The sequence below is a fragment of the Stomoxys calcitrans genome, chromosome 4 (assembly GCF_963082655.1).
Source record: "Stomoxys calcitrans chromosome 4, idStoCalc2.1, whole genome shotgun sequence".
Taxonomy (NCBI): Eukaryota; Metazoa; Arthropoda; class Insecta; order Diptera; family Muscidae; genus Stomoxys; species Stomoxys calcitrans.
Window position 1 is genome coordinate 111,174,414 of NC_081555.1, and position 23,245 is coordinate 111,197,658.

Consider the following 23,245-nt stretch of genomic DNA (forward strand, 5'->3'; position numbering starts at 1 on the left):
AATGCAAATGAAGCAAACTTCATACCATTGAGAGCAGAATTCTGCTTGTTGTATGTTCTTAGATAATTCTTTATCTACATTCACAAGCGTAGACTATTGCCGGCTTTACACGGCTCTTCAAATCTGGATTTAATGGCTCTATCATCTGTTTTCCCTTCATAAAATCAGCTGATGAGAGCCTGATATCCGGATTTAATGAGCAGTGTAAACGGGGTTTTATGATTTTAAGCGTGTTAATTCAAACGATAAAAATGTGAAAAAAGAAACAAAATGTAAAAACCTTTAAAATCCAAACAAAGTATTTGACGTTCTAGTGGCATTTGGATACAATTCTGAAATTGGAAAATTTGATAAGCTGGGCTTACGACTTTACCTTCTAAGGCTGTCTGTCGAATGGTAGCAAAGTTGCATGGTTAGTAAAAATATGATGTTAAGTGTGGTGAATAATTTTTGAGTAGCCCAGGGGCTAGTAAGATTTTTAACAGCACAGCAAATGTTGACGTTTCATTCATGACATATTTACCAGGTAGTGTACCGTAAACAGCTGAGTACAATTTTTTCTTCCGATGTTTATGTTACTTGTTTGAGCCATTTTTTGTTGTTTGTGTGGTATAGTTCTTAACTATAATACACACACACAACCAAAACTCGTTGACAAATAGTGCACTTCGCGAGAAAAAATTATGTCATGTGTTCATCATTTTCATAATTACCAGGTTGTGTGCCGTAAACAGCTGCGTACAATTTTTTTTTCCGGGAAGTGCACTATTTTTCAACTGCCATTACCTATATCTTGGTCATTGTCATGTAAACAATAGAAAAAATATAAGCAAATTTGCATTTAAAACAACATTACTTGTCTTACTCGCCGTGTTTTCCTCTTTTCCAAAGCAAGACCTAAAATATCTCCATATTGCAACATTCGCATGAAAAAATGAAAAATATTCATTACGCAAATAACCATTATTTTCTGGCTTTTTCCTGTATTATTGTGTGGCGTGCCCATATTGTTTACTTTTGATTTTTAATAAACGTCAAAATTGCTCAGTGTTAGAAAAAATGGTCGACTGGCATGGCAAAATTAATTTTTTTCTCACCAATGTAAAAAACCCCTACGTCATTTTTACACCTCACCCATGGCGAAACAATTAAAGGTGGTCTCATTTGTACAACAACTACAAATCATATCATGACAAAACTGACAGGTAGTGTACCGTTAACAGCTGTGTACAATTTGTTCTCGCGAAGTGCACTATCTGTCAACGAGTTTTTGTAGTGTGTGTATTATAGTTAAGAACTATACACACAACGAAAAATGGCGCGAACTAGTAACATACTCAAAATCACAGTTGCACTAATCACAGATTTTGACAGATAGTGAACTCAATATTTTGTTGTAGGGCAACTACCAGTACCTGTAAATGAATATAGCTTGAATCATATGGTGCAATCCGCTATGTTGTCATCAAGCTGATCGACGTTTTCCCAATACACACAAAGAAATTTATGTGCATGTGCGTATACATTTGCGTACATGAGCAGAGAAAACGCGAGGAAGAAGACAACAATAAAGAGAATGCAAACAAAAATCTGTTTTCTTAATACCGTCAAACCTGGCCGGCTGCTCGCATGAGACCACCTTTTCAAATCCCCCTTGCATCTCACCATAGGAGATTGCTATCATTCAACACACGCTGTAATTGTACCAAGCTCAATACCGTCGTTGTTGTTGTAGCAGTGTGTTGTACAATGCCGTCAAACTGGCCGGCTATATTCAGCTGTTCGCGTGAAACCACCTTTATCAATTCATCTTGCCTACACATATAAAGGCTCTATTACACGGCATGTAGTTGTCTCATGACATGTCTAATTTAGCACATGTTGAGTTGTACATGTCGTGTGATACAAACGAAACTGACATGCGAATATTACTTTTCAAAATAGCACATGTAATTTTTTTCAATTAGAGCTCTATTTCTTCTCCTGCTCTATATTTTCTGATAAAATTATAAAGAAATTAGCTGTTTTTGAATACAAAAAGTGGCATGTCATAAGACATTTACATGCCGTGTAATAGCGCCTTAAATGCGGTTACAACAAAAACAGGCATGGTACTGTATAAAATAATTTGTGTAAAATGCCGTTTGTATTTATTGCATCGTCTAAACCGTTCTTTAATTAATTATTTTATCTTATCTTAACTCACCATAGATAAAATATTCCTTATAACTGAGCTCACCTTTTTCACCTTTCCCATTATGCTTGACAGGTAAAAGACTATTTTTGTGTATTCAACCGCTCAAATTTTAAAGGGCGAAAATAACACAAAAAAAAATATCAGACATACACCAATGGAAGAGAAATAAAAACCTACATAAAATAATAACAAGAAGAATACAAAAAACACCAACGATACTTAACTTTTATTAAAATAAAATGTGTGATATAGACTGCCCTAATTTGATAGATTTAAGTTTAGATGAAAAATCTCCGAACAAGACTGAACATTTTCTACAACAGCCGTCCGAAAGCCAGGGGTTGCTTCAATTTGTTTCCCCGCCTTACAAAAAACGTGATAGTTTAGACAATAATCCCTTTGATTGTGCGCAAAAACTGGCCAACTGCCAGGATGACCCATTTGATATTGTTGAGAGACAGGCTTGCCTTAAGGCAAAGCTTAGTTGCACCAAACCCGTTGTTGAGGTTAAGTTGGGCAATTTATTGTCCTTGAGTGATGATAATCTTCTGGATGATGATGGAAACTACGGGGAGTTGGGGGAGGAGAATAGATGCAAAAGCAAAATGAAAGATATTGATTTGGAGTCGGAAAGTCCACCAGTAACACTGTTACACAAATTTCAAGGCGACAGCAACTCGGGTACCGATACAGATTCTACACCCAGCAGCAGTGCTGAATTGACATCCGCAAACAAAACGAAGAAGGCCATGGAGTACAGAAAACGGCTATTGAAGTTAAGTATTACAAATGCTGCCTTCAGTTCGCCCATGTCACGAAGAGGCTCCCTGGAAGAGGTTGACTCCATGATGGGTACACCTAAATCATCATCGATATCCAAATCGACATCGCCATACTCTGAGTATTCATTGGCCTCTGAGTCGCCATTGAAATTTGTGGAAGATGATATTGATATAATGTCAGAAGAACCTCCAGCATTGCTCGATGCTGAAAAGAATTTCGAAGCTGACTTGGAGATGCTTAAGATTCCCATACTTAGTGAGCTACCATCGCCGGTTATTGACAATGTTTCTGACTCTGTTGTGGGCACACACTCTGGAGCTGACAATGAGCAAGTTGCAATTAAAACGAAATCAAAAATTCTTGATTTGGAAGCCATTAAGGCCAAGTTAAAAGCCAAACGGGAAGAGAAGAATAACACAAATAACCAGGAAATCAAGGCGCTTATAGGTGATTTGAAATGCCTCATTGATAGTGGAGATATAACAAATGACAAACAAATGCAAGCTGCAACGCTTTTGGAATCTCTTAGCTCGGTGCTGTCTTCATCGCAGAATAAGGTAAGTGCTCTGGCTCCACCACAGCCACAACCAATAAAACGTCAAGGCACATTCGACTTGGAACTACGCGAGGAGTCTGCAGAACAGAATTTCGAAAATCAACCTCTGGTAACGGAGATGCCCAACTGCATGGTGAGTTCATCGGCAACTTATGATGGTGAGACGGCCGATGAAAAGGAAGATTTGCAACTGCCCGAAATCGAGCCCGCATCCCCACAATCTCCAAATGCGGAGACTACTTTACAACCCGATGTTAATGATATTGTCGAACAATTAAGCAAGCTGTTAGTAAACAACAGCTCGGCAGATGGAAGCCAGAACAACCAACAAAATCCCACCTTCATTGTGGTTATGAACACCACACCCATGCCCCAAAAGAATAATTCAATATCGGTAATAGCACCTGCTGCCAGACAAAAGGCAGCCATGATAGCAAGCTATATGGAACATTCTTCAATTGAGGACTCAGCATCAGAAGTAAATGTGGCCAAGGCGGCAGCAACACGTAGAAGATCACAATCTTTATCTCTGCATGACAAAGTCAAAATTGTCCAACTACCTATTCAACCGCCCACTCCAAAAATACTTCAAAAACAAAACAGCATGGTGGTCATGGAAGACGAGACGTCTCCGTCAACACCACCACCCACTGAATTGGAGGATCACGATTTCAAGACACCCGAGTTAAGAACACCGGCACGCATGGTGCGTCGCAACTCGTATTCCAGTGGTACACCCTACACAACAACAGTAGGCTTAAGAAGGCCCAGCATAAGGTAAAAATTTTAGCTATTCCTTGATAAAAAAAATCATTAATTGAAAAATTGTTTCCCAAACTTTGTTAGTGGAGACAACAAATCCTTTGGTCATTTGCGCATGACACAAACTCTAGATACTCACCATGAGGGTGGACAACAGCCGCAGCAACAAAAGGCCATAGTTCGGCCCATGTCCATGTTAAGTAATCATATGTCCTCCTTTAAGCCTGACCTTAAAAAGAAACACAAGGCCAATACGGAGTCGATTATGAAATCTTCGGGCCCCCTAAAAGCTACAATACCCATGAAAAGGGTAGCTCCCATGCTGAAGACATCACCGCCCACACCCGACAATGGCTGCTCGGATGACTTACACAATTCAAGTGCACAACAAAAAAATAAAAAAATGCCCACCACACCAATGGCTAGTGGACGCTCATCGTCTCTAGGTATACCCGCGGGTTATCCCAACGCCTGTTCTACACCCTCTGCCTTTACCTCACCCATGAAACGTTCCACCGCTGCTGGTGCTGTACCCAAGCCAAGATATTCCTATTTATCTACTACACCCAATGCCAAACCAACAGTTGCACCTTTAAATCCCAATTTAAAAAGAAGAACGATTTCTGAATTTAAAGCCAAGTCACCACTAAAACCAAGATCTTCATATTCAGCAAGTTCAGCGGCTGCATCGACTTCTTTGCGTAGTGCTGGAGTAACAACACGTTCATCAACATCAAGCCGTTTGTCGACTTCATCAATGGCAAAACTTCCAACCAAAACTACATCGAAATTGGGTCCTAATACTGCTGCAGTTAAACCGGTAGGAGGGGAAACATTTTTTTATGTAGGCTTTGTTGCTTAATGTTTAATTTTCTGTTATTTTTTTTAAAGATTGGACGTACAAATTCTAGATATTCTTCAACAGCATTGGCACCTTCATCTCGAAATAAAGAAAATAAACAACCCTAAGCTCCTATGGTGGAAGGTTTAAACTTCATTTATTTTTTTGGCATGTTATTTTATAACTTTTGTACTTAAACTTTAATGTTAATTTATGAACTATATCTATGTGTTTCTTTGTTTAATATTTAGAGTATTTGATAAAAAATAAAAACTGTAAAACCTTTTTGTCAGCATTGCGAAAGTGTTATTTCATTAACATGATGAACTTCATAAGAGTACTCTCTTTTTGGCAATCCCATGATTGACCTGATGAAGTCCTTCATCGACAAGGGCTGCCGCCTCAGTTTACGACACACCGTTACAATAACAACTCTTATTTTGGTGAATGGCGAATACACCAAACAACCCCATTTAGAAAGAAGAGCATAGAAATTCTGCCTATAAGACAAAATTTCATTGAAATTTTGTCTGTACAGAAAATTTCATTGAAATTTTGTCTTTAGAGAAAATTTCATTGAAATTTTGTATTTAGAGAAAATTTCATTGAAATTTTGTCTTTAGAGAAAATTTCATTGAAATTTTGTCTTTAGAGAAAATTTCATTGAAATTTTGTCTTTAGAGAAAATTTCATTGAAATTTTGTCCTTATAGAAAATTTTATTGAAATTTTGTCTTTAGAGAAAATTTTATTGAAATTTTGTCTTTGGAGAAAATTTCATTGAAATTTTGTCTTTAGAGAAAATTTCATTGAAATTTTGTCTTTAGAGAAAATTTCATTGAAATTTTGTCTTTAGAGAAAATTTCATTGAAATTTTGTCTTTAGAGAAAATTTCATTGAAATTTTGTCTTTAGAGAAAATTTCATTCATTTCATTTCATTGAAATTTTGTCATTAGAGAAATTTTTATTGAAATTATGTCTTTAGAAAAAATTTCATTGAAATTTTGTCTTTAGAGAAAATTTCATTGGAATTTTGTCTTTAGAGAAAATTTCATTGAAATTTTGTCTTTATAGAAAATTTCACTGAAATTTTGTCTTTAGAGAAAATTTCATTGAAATTTTGTCTTTAGAGAAAATTTCATTGAAATTTTGTCTTTAGAGAAAATTTCATTGAATTTTTGTCTTTAGAGAAAATTTCATTGAATTTTTGTCTTTAGAGAAAATTTCATTGAATTTTTGTCTTTAGAGAAAATTTCACTAAAATTTTGTCTTTAGAGAAAATTTTATTGAAATTTTGTCTTTAGAGAAAATTTCATTGAAATTTTGTCTTTAGAGAAAATTTCATTGGAATTTTGTCTTTAGAGAAAATTTCATTGAAATTTTGTCTTTATAGAAAATTTCACTGAAATTTTGTCTTTAGAGAAAATTTCATTGAAATTTTGTCTTTAGAGAAAATTTCATTGAATTTTTGTCTTTAGAGAAAATTTCATTGAAATTTTGTCTTTAGAGAAAATTTCATTGAAATTTTGTCTTTAGAGAAAATTTCATTGAAATTTTGTCTTTAGAGAAAATAGAAATTTTGTCTTTAGAGAAAATTTCATAGAAATTTTGTCTTTAGAGAAATTCGAAATTTCGTCATTGAAATTTCGTCTTTAGAGAAAATTTCATAGAAATTTTGTCTTTAGAGAAAATTTCATAGAAATTTTGTCTTTGGAGAAAATTTCATTGAAATTTTGTCTTTAGAGAAATTTTCACTGAAAATTCGTTTTTAGAGAAAATTTCACTGAAATTTCGTCTTTAGAGAACATTTCACGGAAATTTCGTCTTTAGAGAAAATTTCACTGAATTTTCGTCTATAGAGAAAATTTCATTGAAATTTTGTCTATAGAGAAAATTTCATTGAAATTTTGTCTTTAGAGAAATTTTGATTGAAATTTTGTTTTTAGAGAAATTTTACTGAAATTGAAGATAAGAAAGAAGATAAGAACAAAGAGAACGCAAACAAAAATCTGTCATCTCAATACCGTCAAACCTGGCCAGCTGTTAACGGCTGCTTGCGTGAGAACTTATATTCGACTTGCATTCGACTGATTACAAAAACAGCCGATTTCTTTGTTTTTTTCAGAAATAATAGAGCATGCAAAATATATTCATTAACAGGTAGTGGCTATTGCCCAACAACAAAATATTGAGTATCAGTCAAAATGAGTGATTAGTGTAAGTCTGGATTTGTGTATGTTACTAGTTCGCGCCATTTTTCGTTGTTTGTATGTGTATTGTTCTTAAATCTAATACACAAACAACTGGTCAGATAGTGCACTTCACGAGAAAAAATTGTACTCAGTTGTTTAAGTACACTACCTCGTAATTATGTCACGAGTGCATGCTCTAATCGAAAAAAAAAAATACATGTACTATTTTGAAAGTCATTTTCGTATGTTACTTGTTATCTCACGACATGTACAACTTTACATGTGCTAAATTTGGCATATCATAAGACAACTACATGCCGTGTAATAGAGCCTTAAACCCCGTTTACACTGCTCATTAAATCGGGAGTTAAAACGCCGTTTACACTTCTCATTAAATCCGGATTTAAGACTTTCGTCAGCTGATTTTGTTTTTTTTTTGTTATTTCGCGAGCGAAATTTGAGAGCAATTAAACGTTTTTGTTTACATACCAAAACACGTTTTTTTTATCTGCACCTATTGTTTTCTTTATTTAATTTTTTTCGCAAATAAATTAAGAAACACCAGCCATTTTAACCAATAAAACAAACAAAACTGATGCTGGCAATGGTTTCAAGTTTTGCCACTAATTAATAATTTTTTCGCCATTTTCCTCACCAAAAGCAGAGCATTACTCTTCCGCCGACGTTTTTTATATGGAATTTGATAGCATTACACTCACAAAGCTGAACAGAATACCCAGCTTAAACGACTTTTGAAATTATTTTGGAGTTTTCGATTTTTTTTTTACTTTAACCTCGATTATTCGACTTTTGTAGTCAGTAAAAGTCTACTTTGACTTTTTTACACAAAAAGTCGATTAATCGAAAGTCGACTTTTAAATCCTATTCGGAAGGTTCCTTCTTCATGTAGTGGGTGTTCTCTTACGGGCATAGGAATAATAAACAAGAAAATTTCTAAAAGTTAACTTCTAAAAAATATATACGTTATTACGTTATAGTGAATATATATGAGCACAATGATGATGGAGGACATCGAAAGTGAAGAGGTGAAAAACCTAGTAAGTGTCTCTTGGGAAAGGAATAGAATGGAAATGTAAAATTGATAAGTGTTTTGTGAAAATGTGCATTCCGATGAATGAAACTTCGTGAGTTGAATCAAATGAAAATCTAGTAAAGCAACAAAATGATTTAGAAATCCACGCAAAAATCAATAATTCAATTGTTTGGTGTGAAGGAAAAAAGAACACCCTCAGCAATTTATATTTCGCTGTGGTTGGTGCTTGTGTGTGTGTGTGTGTGTGGGCAAGCGTGCGTTTGTGTATGTCTATTTACTAATACTAAATAAAATTCAAAATAATCAAAACCATCGCAACAGTGGTGTAATAAAAATATGTGTGGATAATTGAGGGGCCTTTGGGCCGAAAAGCTAAATAAGAAACTTGTTTAAATTTGAAAGGCGAATGCAAAATACAGTTGAATCTTGATTATCCGGTTTGCTCGGGACCGAGCTTAATGCGGAAAATCAAAAACACGGTTAATATGGGGGTTTTCTTCAATTTCATTAATTAAGTGGCAAAAATGCACTTTACAGGGCACACCTCCGATTTCGCTGAAATTTGGTATGTAGGTGTGGGTTAACCCCAGGAACACGAATCAGAAGTCTATTTTTGGGGCAAATGCTCCTGGGCCCTCCGAGGAGCCAACCTAAGCAACAATAGTGGTATCAAATGAAAGGTATTTTCGAGTAGATTACAAATATGCTAAATCAGACATACAAATTGGACCCGGGAACGACCTACGGGGGTCTTAAGAAGTCCGGAAATATTACAAAAAAAGAAGCTAGTGTTCGACAGTGGCGGCGAAGAGGAAACTGCAGAACCAATCCCTGATTATGGTATAGAATGTTTACGTCCTAGTCACAATGAGGTCCAAGTAGCAGTGACCTGACTGAAGGAAACAAGACACCAGGAACCAATAGTTTATTTATTTATTTAAGACGAGAGGCGACACTGTTAAGGCGTATGCATCACCTCCCTGCGGGATCTGGCTAGCAGCAGGCACTCACGATAATTGAAACCTCAGCATACTATGTCATCTACACAAGGGGACAAGACAGAATGTACCGAATAAAGAAATAATACAAGATACTCTCGGCCGTACTGTGGGAATGAATAAAATCTAAAGACAATGATATAATCGGGTAAACGCGACTTTAAACCTGGTAAATCCACTATAGACCAGATATTCGCACTGCGCCAAATCCTGAAAAAGCCAAAAAGATATGTCAACACCTATTTGATCTTCTACAAAGTCGCTTTCGACAGACCCATACGTTCAAAGGTACTTCATGCCATGTCTGATTTTGGAATACCTTCAAAATTTACAAGACTGCAGGATGACCATTGCTGATACACGTTCCTCTGTAAGAATAGGAAAGAATCTCCCCAAACCATTCAATACCAAACGAGGTTTGAGACAAGATAACAGCTTACAGTGTGACCTCTTTAATATCATGCTGAAGAAGATTATACGAGATGCAGATATGAATAGGTATGGCACAGTACCCACACGAGAACACATGCTACTCGCCTATCCCATGGACAGCGATATCATGGGTTGGAAGTAGTAACTGCAGCCTTTGAAAGGATCGAAAGAGAATCAGTGAAATTAAGTCTGACAGCGAATGGAGAAAAACTGGATGGTATCAACTCCCACAACCTCTTGTATACCCGAGCACATAAAGAAATTGAAAAAAGTTGGACACCCCAAGTTTGAAATAGTCAGCAACTTTATTTACCTCGGCACTGCCGTAACCGAAACGAATAGCCCCGGCTAGGGATAGCTGTGAGCACCACTCAGGCTGGAACTTTGAGGCCCGATCATCGCTGTCACGAGAAGCTTAGCTGCGAGCTACCGGGCGCGTCCATAGGTTGCGGATAGTAGAATGCTCTATACGGAGTAGCTGCAAGGGCAGTCGCGAACAATCAGCGGGGATTTTCAGTGGGAAGCCGGGAGGAAACAGCACTTGCATAAATACTGAGTGCGTATTATGAACTCAATGGCCACCCTGTTCGTGCGGCGATCGGTCCTTTCGACCGGAACGAGCTTGCTCAAGTACAACAGCTTGACCAGGATCGCCACCTCTACATGAAAATGTGGCAATAACAACAACAACATATCGAATGACATTAGTTTTGATATAAAGGGAAGAATAATGGTTAGGTTAGGTTTAAGTGGCAGTCTGCCATCAGACTCACTTAGACGTTTACGTCCATTGTGATACCACAGAAACAGAAGGAGGAAGACGCTTCTAGTTCCTACCCTTGAACCATCCAGATCGATTTAAAAAGCCCAATAACTTGCGAATGTTCACATCCGCTAAATCTGAAAGGTTTTCAAAGAAATGAAAACCTAAAGTGGAACTCCTTCTACCTGCTAGTGCGGGACACAGACACAGATGGTATTCTATAGTCTCTTCTTCTTCGATGTCCTCACAGCTTCTGCAAAAATCGTTGCTGGCAACCTTCAGTCTGTCAGCATGTTTTCCGATTAGACAGTGACCTGTCATGACGGACACAATGACTGTAGGGAAGAATAATATTGACAACAGATTTTACTTTGGATAAGCGAGCAGTTTAGAAACAAGGCCACCAGTCGACAGACGAAAATTACACTGTACAAGACACAGATACTACCCGTGTTGCTATATGGTTCCGAGGCTTGGGTACTTGTGAAAACAGTCGAAGCATTGCTTGGAGTGTTTGAATATATTCGCAAAATTAATGGACCACTTTTGCATTGATGTAGAATATGGGAGTCGTATGAACAAAATGTATGCAAATGCAAATTTGTCCATTATGTAACAGGGGTAGATTACGAATACACTGTGCCAAATTTCTTCGAATTCGGGTAATAAATGGATCTTTTATGGGCTCAATACCTATATCGGGAAATTGGGCGTTCGGTCTATAGGGCAGCTATATCCAAATATAGTCCGATTTGAACCACACTTTAAAAAAATGGGTAGTAGTCTACCAGAACTTACAGTGCTAAATTTCATTAAAATCGGATTAAAAATGACCAAATCGTTGCCTCAAGGCTAAAATCCGATTTAATGAGACCATAAGATCAGGTTTATATACAAAGAACACGAAATCATCAAAAATTTTTGGAAATATTTTTAAACCCAAGATATCTGTAAAATTATAAATACCCAGCTTTTAGGTATAAATGGGTAAATACCCGGGTATTTACCTAATTTACCGGGTATTTACCCAATTTACCATGTAAATACCTTTTGGGTATTTACCCATCGCCCATTTCTAGCGATGGACCCTTACCCTCTACCCCAAATTGCAAATTTGCCCATTTCATTATGGAACAGGGACAAACTTCTCACATATCAACAAGTGCTGTCCATTTCAAGTTGAAGTTCAATGATAACCCATCTACCATTGAAGGGTCATTGGACTGAAATTTGGCACATGAAGTCCACTTCCTTCAATAATCTAAATTATTGTCCTATTTAAATGAACTTTGTTTTTTGATGTAGGCTTTTGAGGTACATACCTAAATACTGGTGAGCGAGGTCCATAAATTTTCATAGACCCACATAAAGTGATCTGCTGTTTTAACTTCTAAAGTACAAGTAAAGGCATCGAATTGTTTTCTTCCGATAACCTGCATAGAAACTGAGCTAAAAATGAGAACACACATTGGTATCTAGAATCCATGGAAGTGGGAGTGCAAGGTACGCCCCTCCGAAACTAAGTACGTTTGGTCTTGATATTTATAGGTTGTTTGGTATATGTATTGTTCTAAAATGTTTAAGAAATGTTACCCCATCTTATACAAGTTGCCTTATATATTAAATTCAATTTGTGTTAGTTTGTTTCTTTGTTTGTCGGTTTGTTTGCTTGTTCCGTATAGACTTAAAAACGGCTGAACCGATTACCTTAAAATTTTCACAGATTGTATAGGTTGGTCTGGAAGAAAACAGGCTATATAATTTTTTGATATTGGGAGTAGTACTACCCAAAAATGAAAGTGGTCCGATTGGGACAATATGGGATTCAAATGAAATGTATTCAAGAGTAGAGTACGAATTTCATAATAAAAGTTGGATCCAAGTACCTGGGGGCTGCCCCAGCCCAAAAACCCATTAAAAAGGTTTATTTGACGATACATGACAATATGGGACTCAAATGAAAGGTATTCGGGAGTAGATTACGAATGTGGTCAGGAAGTAGGAATAGGCTTTTTAATTTATTGATAACGGAAGGGGGCGGACCGTCCACCGTTACCGCAAAAACACACACCCAAAATCAACAGTGGACCGATAAGGACAATATGGGTATCAAATGAAAAGTACGCGGGAGTAGATAGCGAATCTGATGTCGAAGTATAGGGGTTCACCCCATCCCCACAAAAACGGCCAAAATGGGCACATAAGCCAATCGGATATATGGGACTCAGTTTGCTTGTTCCGTATAGACTGAAAAACGGTAGAACCGATTTTCTCGAAAATTTCGCATATAGTGTAGGTTGGTCTGGAGGGAAACATAGACGATATAATTTTTCGATATCGGAAGGGGGACGGACCCTTACCCTTATGTCAAAAAAACACCCCAAAATCAAAAGTGGACCGATTAGGACAATATAGGTATCAAATGAAATGTATTGGAGAGTAGAATACGAATATGGTATTAAAATTTGAGTCTAAGTACCCATCAGGCCGCCCCAATCGCAAAACTCCCCCATCAGACATATTGGACGTTTATTTCAATATGGGGCTCAAATGAAAGGTATTCGGGAGAAGATTTTGAATCTGGCATACAAAATCATATCAAGGTATAGGGGGTCACGCCTCCCCTCAAGAACGCCATTAGACCCATTATGACTGTATGATACTTGGCTGAACCGATTTTCTTAAAATTTTCATGGATTGTATACGTTTGTCTGGAAAGAAACATAGGCCACATAATTTTTAGATATAGGGTGGAGTCGGACTCTCCCCTTATCCCAAAAACGCCACCCATATCCGAAAGTGGTCCGATGGGCACAATAAGGGTATCAAATGAAAGGTATTGGAGACCAGAAAATGAATATGGTATTAAAATTTGGGTTCAAGTTTAAGTTCTCAACCACAAAAACTCCTCTAAACAGATATATTGGAAGTTCATGTCAATATAATACTCAAATGAAAAGTATTAGGCAGTAGACTACAAATATGGCATAAAACACAAGGTCCAAGTAATGGGAGGTCGCCCACCCCCAAATACCCCCAAATGGGCATATTAGCCGACCATGGCTAAATGGGACTCAAATAAAAGGTATTAGGGAGTAGATTACGAATATGACATTAAAATTTGCGTTCAAGTCTAGGTGGCGCTTTTCCTCCTAAAGATACGTCAAATGGGTTATTTGACCCATTATGACAATATGGGACTCAAATGAAAGGTATTTGAGAGTAGGAAACGAATTTTATATCCAATTTTGGAGCCAAGTGTTTTAGGGTACGCCCTAAAGCGCCCCCCAAACTGAACTTAATTTCCATTGGGAATAAGGAACGAATTTTATATCTAATTTCAGTGCAAAGTGCCGGTGGCCGCCCCAACCCCAAAATACCCTCCAAACGGTTTATATTTACTGGCCATGGCAATATGGGGCTGAAATTAAAGGGATTTGGAAGTGCAGCACGAATTTGATATCCACATTTGAGTCGAAATGTCTGAAGTGAAGAACATTACCACCAGGAACCGAGAAGGGCAAATTCTCACACATCAACGAGTGCTTTCCAATTCAAGTTTAAACTCAATGATAAGAGACCTTTTTTTATAGCCGAGTCCGAACGGCGTCCCGCAGTGCGACACCTCTTAGCGGAAAAATTTTTAAATGATCTTGCATGGCATTGTACCTTGCAAATGTCGTCAACATTAAGAGGGCATAAACAGCGCTTTGTCCGATGTTCTCGCCAGGATTCGAACGCGTTCAGCGTAACAGGCTAGAATGGCACGAATTCGATATTCGCATTCAGGACGAGGTGTCCCCACCCTAAAAATTTATAGAATGCGCATCGGAGTTTTGTTTTGATAAGTTTAAAAGATGATTGAATTTTATACACAATACCCATAAATTCCACAGCAGAAAATTATTTACAAACAGATATTATAGGCCATTGGATTGAAGAGGCCCACACACCATTGCAAATTCGTTTTGTTTGTTTATGTATGCGATTTTATTTGTTTATTGAATGTGGGAAAATTGAATATTGAGGCGAAGGCAGCGGTTCTTATTGAAGTGGAATCAATACTTTTCTATTATTTGTAATCTATTTCAACCGCAAGTGTCTAGAAATTTTTTTTTAGATTTTCTGAGATTTACGCTTTTTTCTTTCAAATGGAATGAAATTATATTTTTATTTTTTTTTCTTTCTTATTTTACAGCAAATTGAATTTGAATGGGTTATGAGGGATGAGGTTCATTCCATTTTGAAGAAACTTAGAGAAATTTTAATGGTAAGTACCTATCGTTCAGATGTCCTAAAAATAGCAGACTGTGTGTGTGTGCAACCAACCAATACATCTCACCACTCCAAACCCCCATATCAAAGTTGACATACATTTGATGTGCCACATGACACCCTTTACTCCCCTTAAGTAAATTTTTCCACCTCACACTTAAGCCAAACACACATTTATAGCCCACATGTAAATATTTTTTTCTTTGTTTCTTCTCTTTTTCGTATAGGAATGTGCCCGACGCTTTCCAGTTCCTCTTTACGACAATGAGGGCAAACGTACTGAAAAATTCCATTTGGTTGCGGCACAGGACCAATTGAAATGTACTGTGACGCTGACTGGTGATAGCATTACACAAGCGGTAGGTAGCACTGCAGTACGAGGCCTAGCTCAAAAGTTTAACTGAATGTGAACAAAATCGGCATATGAGGTTGGAGGATAATTTGTTGCGTATAAGAAAAGCGAAAATTAAATTTAAAAAAAACAAAAATTTCTTATAACACAAAGTATCCGCAAACTTATGTCTAAAAACAAAATTTCTATGAAATTCAATACAAACCCAAAATTTTGACAATATTTATCTAAAGTCAAAATTTTCCGATTTTTTAACTAAAGACAAAATTTCCATAGAATTTTTTTTTTCGAATTTTACCGTTGCCGTTGTTTGGCGTTCGAAGCCATAATACAACTTCCAGCAGATGCACAGAATCATGTGTTCCACGGAAGTAGTGTAATTGTCGCAGAAAAAAGTCTGTCATTACACAAAAATACATGCATTGGGAAAAAATACAGCTAATTGACAGGGTTGTCGAGCGTGGTTAATGTGGTAATTGTATCATAGAGGCGTTTTCGCAATCATAGAGGCGATTCAAATACAACATACCATCGCACGGCCCTTGAAGCCATCACAACTAATTTGGTTGGAAAGTCTTCTAACCAAAGACGAAATGCGTCCCATAATGGTTGGTGTGTGTTGCTATCTCTGGCTTTCCTTTTCCATTTGCAAAGAAAATCTCGGATCATTGAGCTCGTCGCGAAAGAGAAACAAACAAAAATGTACAAAATTTCCTTAAAGTGTTTATCTAAACACAAAATTTACTCGAAAGACTAAATTTCCATAAAATGTTCTCTAAAGAAAGTTTCTAGTTTAAATTATAAAATTTTTCAAATTTTCATAGACATCCTCGTGTTCCATTTATTATATAAATTATGTCATTAGCCTAATTGCTTATTCATGTTTGCTGCTTTACCATTTCTATGTACTGCAGGACATTGGTTTCAAACTGAAACGAGGCCTAGTTCAAAAGTTTAACTGAAAGTTAAATTTGTGAAGGACAATTTGTTATGTCTAAGAAAAACGAAAATTAAATTTAAATTTAAATAAAAACAATAAGAGCGTGCTAAGTTCGGCTGGGCCGAATCTTATATACCCTCCACCATGGATCGCATTTGTCGATTTCTATCCGCGTTATCCCTTTTTAGGCAAACAAAGAATATTGAATAAGAACAGTTATGCAATTAGAGCTATATCAAGTTATAGTCCGATTCGGACCATAAATGAATGCTGAATATTGTAGAAGTCATTGTGTAATATTTCAGTTCATTCGGATACGAATTGCGCCTTGTAGGGGCTCAAGAAGCAAAATCAGGAGGTCGGTTTATATGGGAGCTTTATCAAGCTATTGATCGATTCAAACCATATTAGACACGTATGTTGAATGTCATGAAAGAAGCCGTTGTACAAAATTTCTTCCAAATCGGATGAGAATTGCGCCCTCTAGAGGCTCAAGAAGTTAAGATCCCAGATCGGTTTTTATGTTAGCTATATCAGGTTATGTACCGATTTGCGCCATACATAGCACAGTTTTTGGAAGTCACAACAAAACACCTCTTGCAAAATTTCAGCCAAATCGGATGAGAATTGCGCGCTCTTTGGCTCAAGAAGTCAATATTCAAGATCGGTTTATATGACAGCTATACCAGATTATGAACTGATTTAAATCGTACTTAACACAGTTGCTGGAAGCGATACCAAACCACTACGTGCAAAATTTCAGTCAAATCGGACAAGAATTGCGCCCTCTAGAGGCTCAAGTAGTCAAGACTGAAGATAGCTTTATATGGCAGCTTTATCAAAACATGGACCGATTTGGCCCAATTACAATCCCACCGACCTATACTAGTAAATAGTATTTGTGCAAAATTTTAAGCGGCTAGCTTTACTGCTTCGAAAATTAGCGTGCTTTCGACAGACAGACGGACGGACATGGCCGGATCGACTTAAAATGACATGACGATCAAGGATATATATATACTTTATGGGTTCTCAGACGCATATTTCAAGGTGTTACAAACAGAGTGAAGAAATTAATATACCTCCATCCTATAGTGGAGGGTATAAAAAGAAAATTTCTAACAATTTTTTTATTACACAAAATATCCGCAAATTTAAGTCTAAAAACAAAATTTCTATGAAATTTAATATAAGCCCAAAATTTCTTAAAATGTTTGTCTAAAGACAATATTTCTATAAAATGTTCTCTGAAGACAAAGTTTCTATGAAATTTCGATCGATTATGGATAGAAACCCAACTTCAGTTGCGTTGCCAACGGGCAAATTTTTAATAAAAATTTCTATTTATTTACCCACCACCGTAGGATAGGGAGTATATTCATTTAGTCATTCCGTTTGCAACAAATTGAAATATCAATTTCCGATACTACAAAGTATATATATTTCGGATCGTCGTAAAATTCAAAGACGATTTAACGATGTCCGTGTGTTTGTCCGTCTGTTGTAATCACTCTACAGTCTTCAAAAATTGAGATATTGAGCTGAAATTTGGCACAGATACTTCTTTTTGATGCTGGTTTTCGCTGGTTAAGTTCTTGAACGGGCCAAATCGGACTATATTTGGATATAGCTGCTATATAGACCGATCTGCCGAAAAAGGGTTTAATGCCCATAAATGATTTATTTTTTATCCGATTTCGCTGAAACTTGAAGCAGTGGGTAGTTAAGGCCTCTTGACATCTGACCCAAATATGGCTCAGATCGGATTATATTAAAATATAGCTGTCATATAGATCGATCTGCCGATAAGGGGTCTGAAGCCCATAAAAGCAGTGAGTTGTTTTGAGCCCTCCAATATAGATATAGCTGCCATATAGACCGATTTGTCCTGAAGCCCATAAAAGCTTTATTTTTTAACCAATTTCGCTGAAATTTGAAACAGTGGTAAATTTAGGCATGCCAACATTGGACCCAAATATGGTTAAGATCCGACTATATTTATTACCCGATTTCGCTGAAATTTGAAATAGTGAGTTGTTTTGAGCATCCCAATATCCATAATATGGTTCAGATCGGATTATATTATGCCGATTAAGGGTTTGAAGGCCATAAAACCTTTTCTTTGTATCCGATTTCGCTGAAATTTTAAACAGTGAGTTGTTTTAAGCCTCCCGACATCCGTCCCAAATATGTTTCAGGTCGAACGATATTTAGATAAAGCTGCCATATAGACCGATCTGCCGTTTAAGGGACTGGAACACATAAAAGTTGCATTTATTACCCAGTTTTACTGAAATTTGAATCAGTAAGCTGTTTTAAGCCACCCGCCATCTGACACAATTATAGTAAATATCGGGATGTATTTAGATATAGCTGTCATATAGACCGATATGCCTATTAAGGGTCTAAAGTTCATAAAAGCTTTATTTACAACCTGAATTCGTCGAAATTTTATATAGTGAGTTGATTTAAGCCTCCCGACATCCGAACCACATGAGTCAGATCAGACTACATAAATATAACTCTCATATAGACCGATCTTCCAATTTAGGGTCTTAATCCCATAAAAAGTAGATTTATTGCATGAAAATGTTACTTTTATATGAGTTCTTGGGACCTGAATCAAAAATTTGATAGAGATCTTGGTAACTCCAATCACTGCATTATTTCAGCATCTTTTTAGTATTCCGCTCTTCGTACTGCTTCTTCTCCAGTCCCGAGACGGATAATATTTTTGTACGAAAAAGCACGTTGAGCTGAGCTCAATGGATTCTTTCAGCATTTTAATTAGAAACTACGTTTTCTAGATGACGATATAAATGCTACTGCTGAAATGATTGAGAAGATAATTTTAAATGGAATAAGGAAATTTATTTATTTACGGCTAAATCAGACGACAAAAGTTGGTTTAACGAGACGCTTGTATAAAAATGCCAATACTGAACTGCTGCGCAAGCAGGCAAGGTCTTCGTGTGTTTAGGCGCACAAAATTTCTTTACGAACAGCGTCTGCGTACTAGTAAAAGCTTTTGGTCGTTCATGAAAAGAGTAAAGGGTAATTCTTCATTTATTCCAACTCTTGTTAAGGATGATCAACCGTTCACTGACCCGGTTGATATATGTGCAGGGAACTCTTCCCTGCCGGATAGCAATCAACCACTCCCCCCAATCGAAAATGTATCTGGCGTCATGCCCCAAATATATTTTCGAACACGTGGAGTTAAAAGGGTTCTTGAGAATCTAGACGTAAATAAATCCACGGGCCTGGATTTATTTACGTCTCGATCAACACTTGTCTTCTGCATGTGTTCTTAGACGCTCGCTCGTCCATTACGTAACCTTTTCAACCTTGCCTACCGTGCGGGAGTCTTCCCGGCGCGTTGGAAGGTTGCGAACGGGCAAACAACACTGCGAATTATCGGCCAATTGCGATATACTCTGCTCTCTCCAAGGTCATGAAGAGCATGACCATCTTGTGAGGTATTAAGAGTCTAATGGCCTTCTTATCGACCAACAGTATGGGTTCCGCAGAAATCGCTTTACGGGCGACCTCATGGCACTTCTGTCGGAACGTTGGAGTCGCCTAATCCACCAGTTTGGTAAGAGAAAGGTTGTGGCTCTGGATATCTCCAAGGCGTTTTATAGGGTCTGACACGGTGCACTACTATCAAAGCTTGTCGCATTTGCTGTCGGGAATGGCTTCGTTCGATTTATTTCGAGCTTTCTCAGAGATCGCACTATTCGAGTCGTTATAGATGGGCTCTCATCCAATGAGCAAAAATTGACCGCAGGTGTACCGCAGGGCATTTCTTGAAGCATTCAAGTGGTTAGGCTTCCTTAAACTGTGTAACAATTATTTTACTCCGTCTGATCTTCTTAACATCTACACCACTTTCATTAGGCCGAAAATGGAATATGTTAGACTTTTCGACATCCGTGTCCTATATGGTTCAGATCGGTTTATAGTTGTATATATTGGATTGCCCAAAAAGTAATTGCGGATTTTTTAAAAGAAAGTAAATGCATTTTTAATAAAACTTAGAATGAACATTAATCAAATATACTTTTTTTACACTTTTTTTCTAAAGCAAGCTAAAAGTAATAGCTGATAACTAACAGAAGAAATAATGCAATTACAGAGTCACAAGCTGTGAAAAAATTTGTCAACGCCGACTATATGAAAAATCCGCAATTACTTTTTGGGCAACCCAATAGCTGCCAAAAATACCTATATTTTGTTCTACAAAATTGAATAGTGACTTATATTTTTTAGACCACTCAATGTTCGTGCCGCATTTGGTTGCTTAAGTTATCCAAGTTTCACCAGATTGTGACGAAAGGGTGTTTACATATATACCCGAGGCTGTGGGTATCCAAATTTCGGCCCGGCCGAACTTAATGCCTTTTTACTTGTTTTGTGAATTGCATACTTTTTTTACAATTTACTTAATAGCTAAATGTTCAAAACGCAGATATTGACTGTACTAAATAAAAATTTCCTACGTTATACTAATTTTTATATCAAGAGTTTATCTCCTGACAACCCAACTGGAGTGCAATACATAAACGACCTATAAATTATTCAATTTTGAAAATTTTTCAAACTTTCATAGGAACCCTCGTCCACACCATTTGTTATATAAATTATGTCATTAGCCTAATTGCTTATTTGTGTTTGTTGCTTTACCATTTCTATGTACTGCAGGACATTAGTTTCAAACTGAAACGTTCCTCATCCCAAGTTCAACGAACGACAATTACATCCGATGCTCCCTGGAAATTACAACAAGTACAAGATGCTGCCAATCATTTACAACAGGCTATTAATCATATTGATAATGTTGATGAGAATTATAAATTTCGGTAAGTACCTTATATATGATACAAATTAGGAAATTGTGGTGTGAATTTTTTGTCTTTTAATTTTTGCAATCATTTTTATGATTTGTTTTCTATGCACATTTCAATATTTGTATATATGTATTCGTTAAATCTCATCTTTTTATTTTGCATGCTTGCTTGAAATGCCTACGACTTTCGTAGCCCTATATTTTGAAACTGGTGTTTTATTTTACAATAACAACTTTTGTAATATTTTCTATTTTTTTGTTTTTAGACATAAGTTTATATCGATCAAAAAAGATAGTCACAAGGACAAGATTTGAGTTATAAGCGAGTGAGCCAAAACTTCCCATTCACTTTTTTCCAAATAGTCAATGATCAGTCTAGTAACATATGACCGAGCAAGTTATTCCTCATATCTTGTCATATATTCTGGTCATTACTCTCTTTAATCGAATTTATTGTGCTCAGCGCACGTCCTGTGATCGTTTTATCCGTTAGGTTAGGTTAGGTTGAAGTGGCAGTCTACCATCAGACTCACTTAGACGTTTTCGTCAATTGTTATACCACAGGAACAGAAGAAGTGAGATGCCTTCTAGTTACTACCGTTTACATCCAGATCGCTTTAAAAAGCCTAATAACGTGCGAATGTTCACATCCGCTAAATCAGACAGGTTCTCAAAGAAATGAGAACCTAAGTAGAACTCCTTCTGACTGCCAGAGTAGGACACACACACACAGAAGGTGTTCTATAGTCTCTTCTTCCTCGATGTCATGTCCCTACAGCTTCTGCAAAAGTCGTTACTGGCAACCGCTAAATCAGACAGGTTCTCAAAGAAATGAGAAAGTGGAACTCCTTTTAACTGCTAATGCGGAACACACACACAGAAGGTGTTCTATAGTCTCTTCTTCTTCGATGTCACGTCCCTACAGCTTCTGCAAAAGTGGTTGCTGGCAACCTTCAGTCTGTCAGCATGTTTTCCGATTAGACAATGACCTGTCATGACTGAGACGTCTGTTCTAGCCAATGACAGTAAATCTGTAGACCTCTTCAAGTCTAGATGAGGCCACATAGTTTTGGAATGCTCACAGCCCCTTCTTTGTCACCATCTATCATTCGATCCCCTTCGGGCCTGATCCTGAAAACTTAGCTTACATGTCGCTAAAGGCAAACCCACAGATTCCAGTGTCACTGGAGTGTGTAAGGTAGTTCCTAGTCTCGCAAGCTCGTCTGTTTTAGAATTCCCTGGAATATCTCTGTGGCCCGACACCCAGAACAGGTGAATTTGGACCGTTCCGCCATCTCGTTGAGAGATCTGCGACAGTCGTGGGCGGTTTTTGTGTTTAGAAATACGTTCTCCAGGGATTTAATGGTTGCCTGGCTGTCTGAGAAGATATTTATGCCAATCGTCATAATGACATTATATCTTAGCCATTCCTCCACTTCCTTAATTGCAAGGATCTCTGTTTGATACACACTGCAGTGGTCGGGTAACCTCTTCGATATGACCAGTTCTAGATCTTTAGAGTACACCCCAAGGCCCACCTGGTCGTTTAGTTTGGAACCATCCGTATAGAAGTCTATGTAACTTCTGTTACCAGGGATAACATTGTTCCAATCGGTTCTATCAGGAATAGTGGTCGCTACAATTTGGGTAGCCACAATGTCTAGAGGCATAAGATGTAGCATTAAATTCAGTGCTCCTCCTAATGCTAGCAACATTTGTGAGGTACTATGCCATGTAAAACTTCTCTCCAAAGAGGTGTCGCACTGTGGCACGCCGTTCGGACTCGGCTATAAAAGGAGTTTGCCACTGTTTCTTAGTGGAATGTTCATGGGCAAAATTTGTAATTTGTATATTAAAACTAGCCGAAGGCGGCTCGCTATACTGCGCCTTCTATAACTCTTTAATTTCTTTTAGTGTGGGGACACTTCGCCCTGAGGCCCGGAGGCCACCGTAGCGCAGAGGTTAGCATGTCCGCCTATGACGCCGAACGCCTGGGTTCGAATCCTGGCGAGACCATCAGAAAAAAATTTTCAGCGGTGGTTTTCCCCTCCTAATGTTGGCAACATTTGTGAGGTACTATGCCATGTAAAATTTCTCTCCAAAGAGCTGTCGCACTGCGGCACGCCGTTCGGACTCGGCTATAAAAAGGAGGCCCCTTATCATTGAGCTTAAATTTGAATCGGACTGCACTCATTGATATGTGAGAAGTTTGCCCCTGTTCCTTAGTGGAATGTTCATGGGCAAAATTTGC

At 37.4% G+C, this 23,245-nt stretch overlaps 2 protein-coding genes across 2 annotated transcripts in view; both read left to right on the forward strand.

The window, feature by feature from the left end:
- The window catches only part of LOC106086919 (uncharacterized), a 48,134-nt gene extending 42,700 nt beyond the window's left edge, over positions 1-5,434 (forward strand). Inside the window, exons 2-4 of the mRNA XM_013251738.2 lie at positions 2,270-4,313; positions 4,383-5,118; positions 5,190-5,434. Coding sequence (XP_013107192.2) covers positions 2,437-4,313; positions 4,383-5,118; positions 5,190-5,267 — 2,691 coding nt within the window. The 5' untranslated portion in view covers positions 2,270-2,436 and the 3' untranslated portion in view covers positions 5,268-5,434. The remainder of the gene's footprint in view (positions 1-2,269; positions 4,314-4,382; positions 5,119-5,189) is intronic.
- Positions 5,435-8,224: 2,790 nt separating this feature from the next.
- LOC106086915 (protein rogdi) overlaps positions 8,225-23,245 on the forward strand; it is a 37,477-nt gene continuing 22,456 nt past the window's right edge. Inside the window, exons 1-4 of the mRNA XM_013251735.2 lie at positions 8,225-8,389; positions 14,777-14,848; positions 15,081-15,212; positions 20,850-21,007. Coding sequence (XP_013107189.2) covers positions 8,339-8,389; positions 14,777-14,848; positions 15,081-15,212; positions 20,850-21,007 — 413 coding nt within the window. The 5' untranslated portion in view covers positions 8,225-8,338. The remainder of the gene's footprint in view (positions 8,390-14,776; positions 14,849-15,080; positions 15,213-20,849; positions 21,008-23,245) is intronic.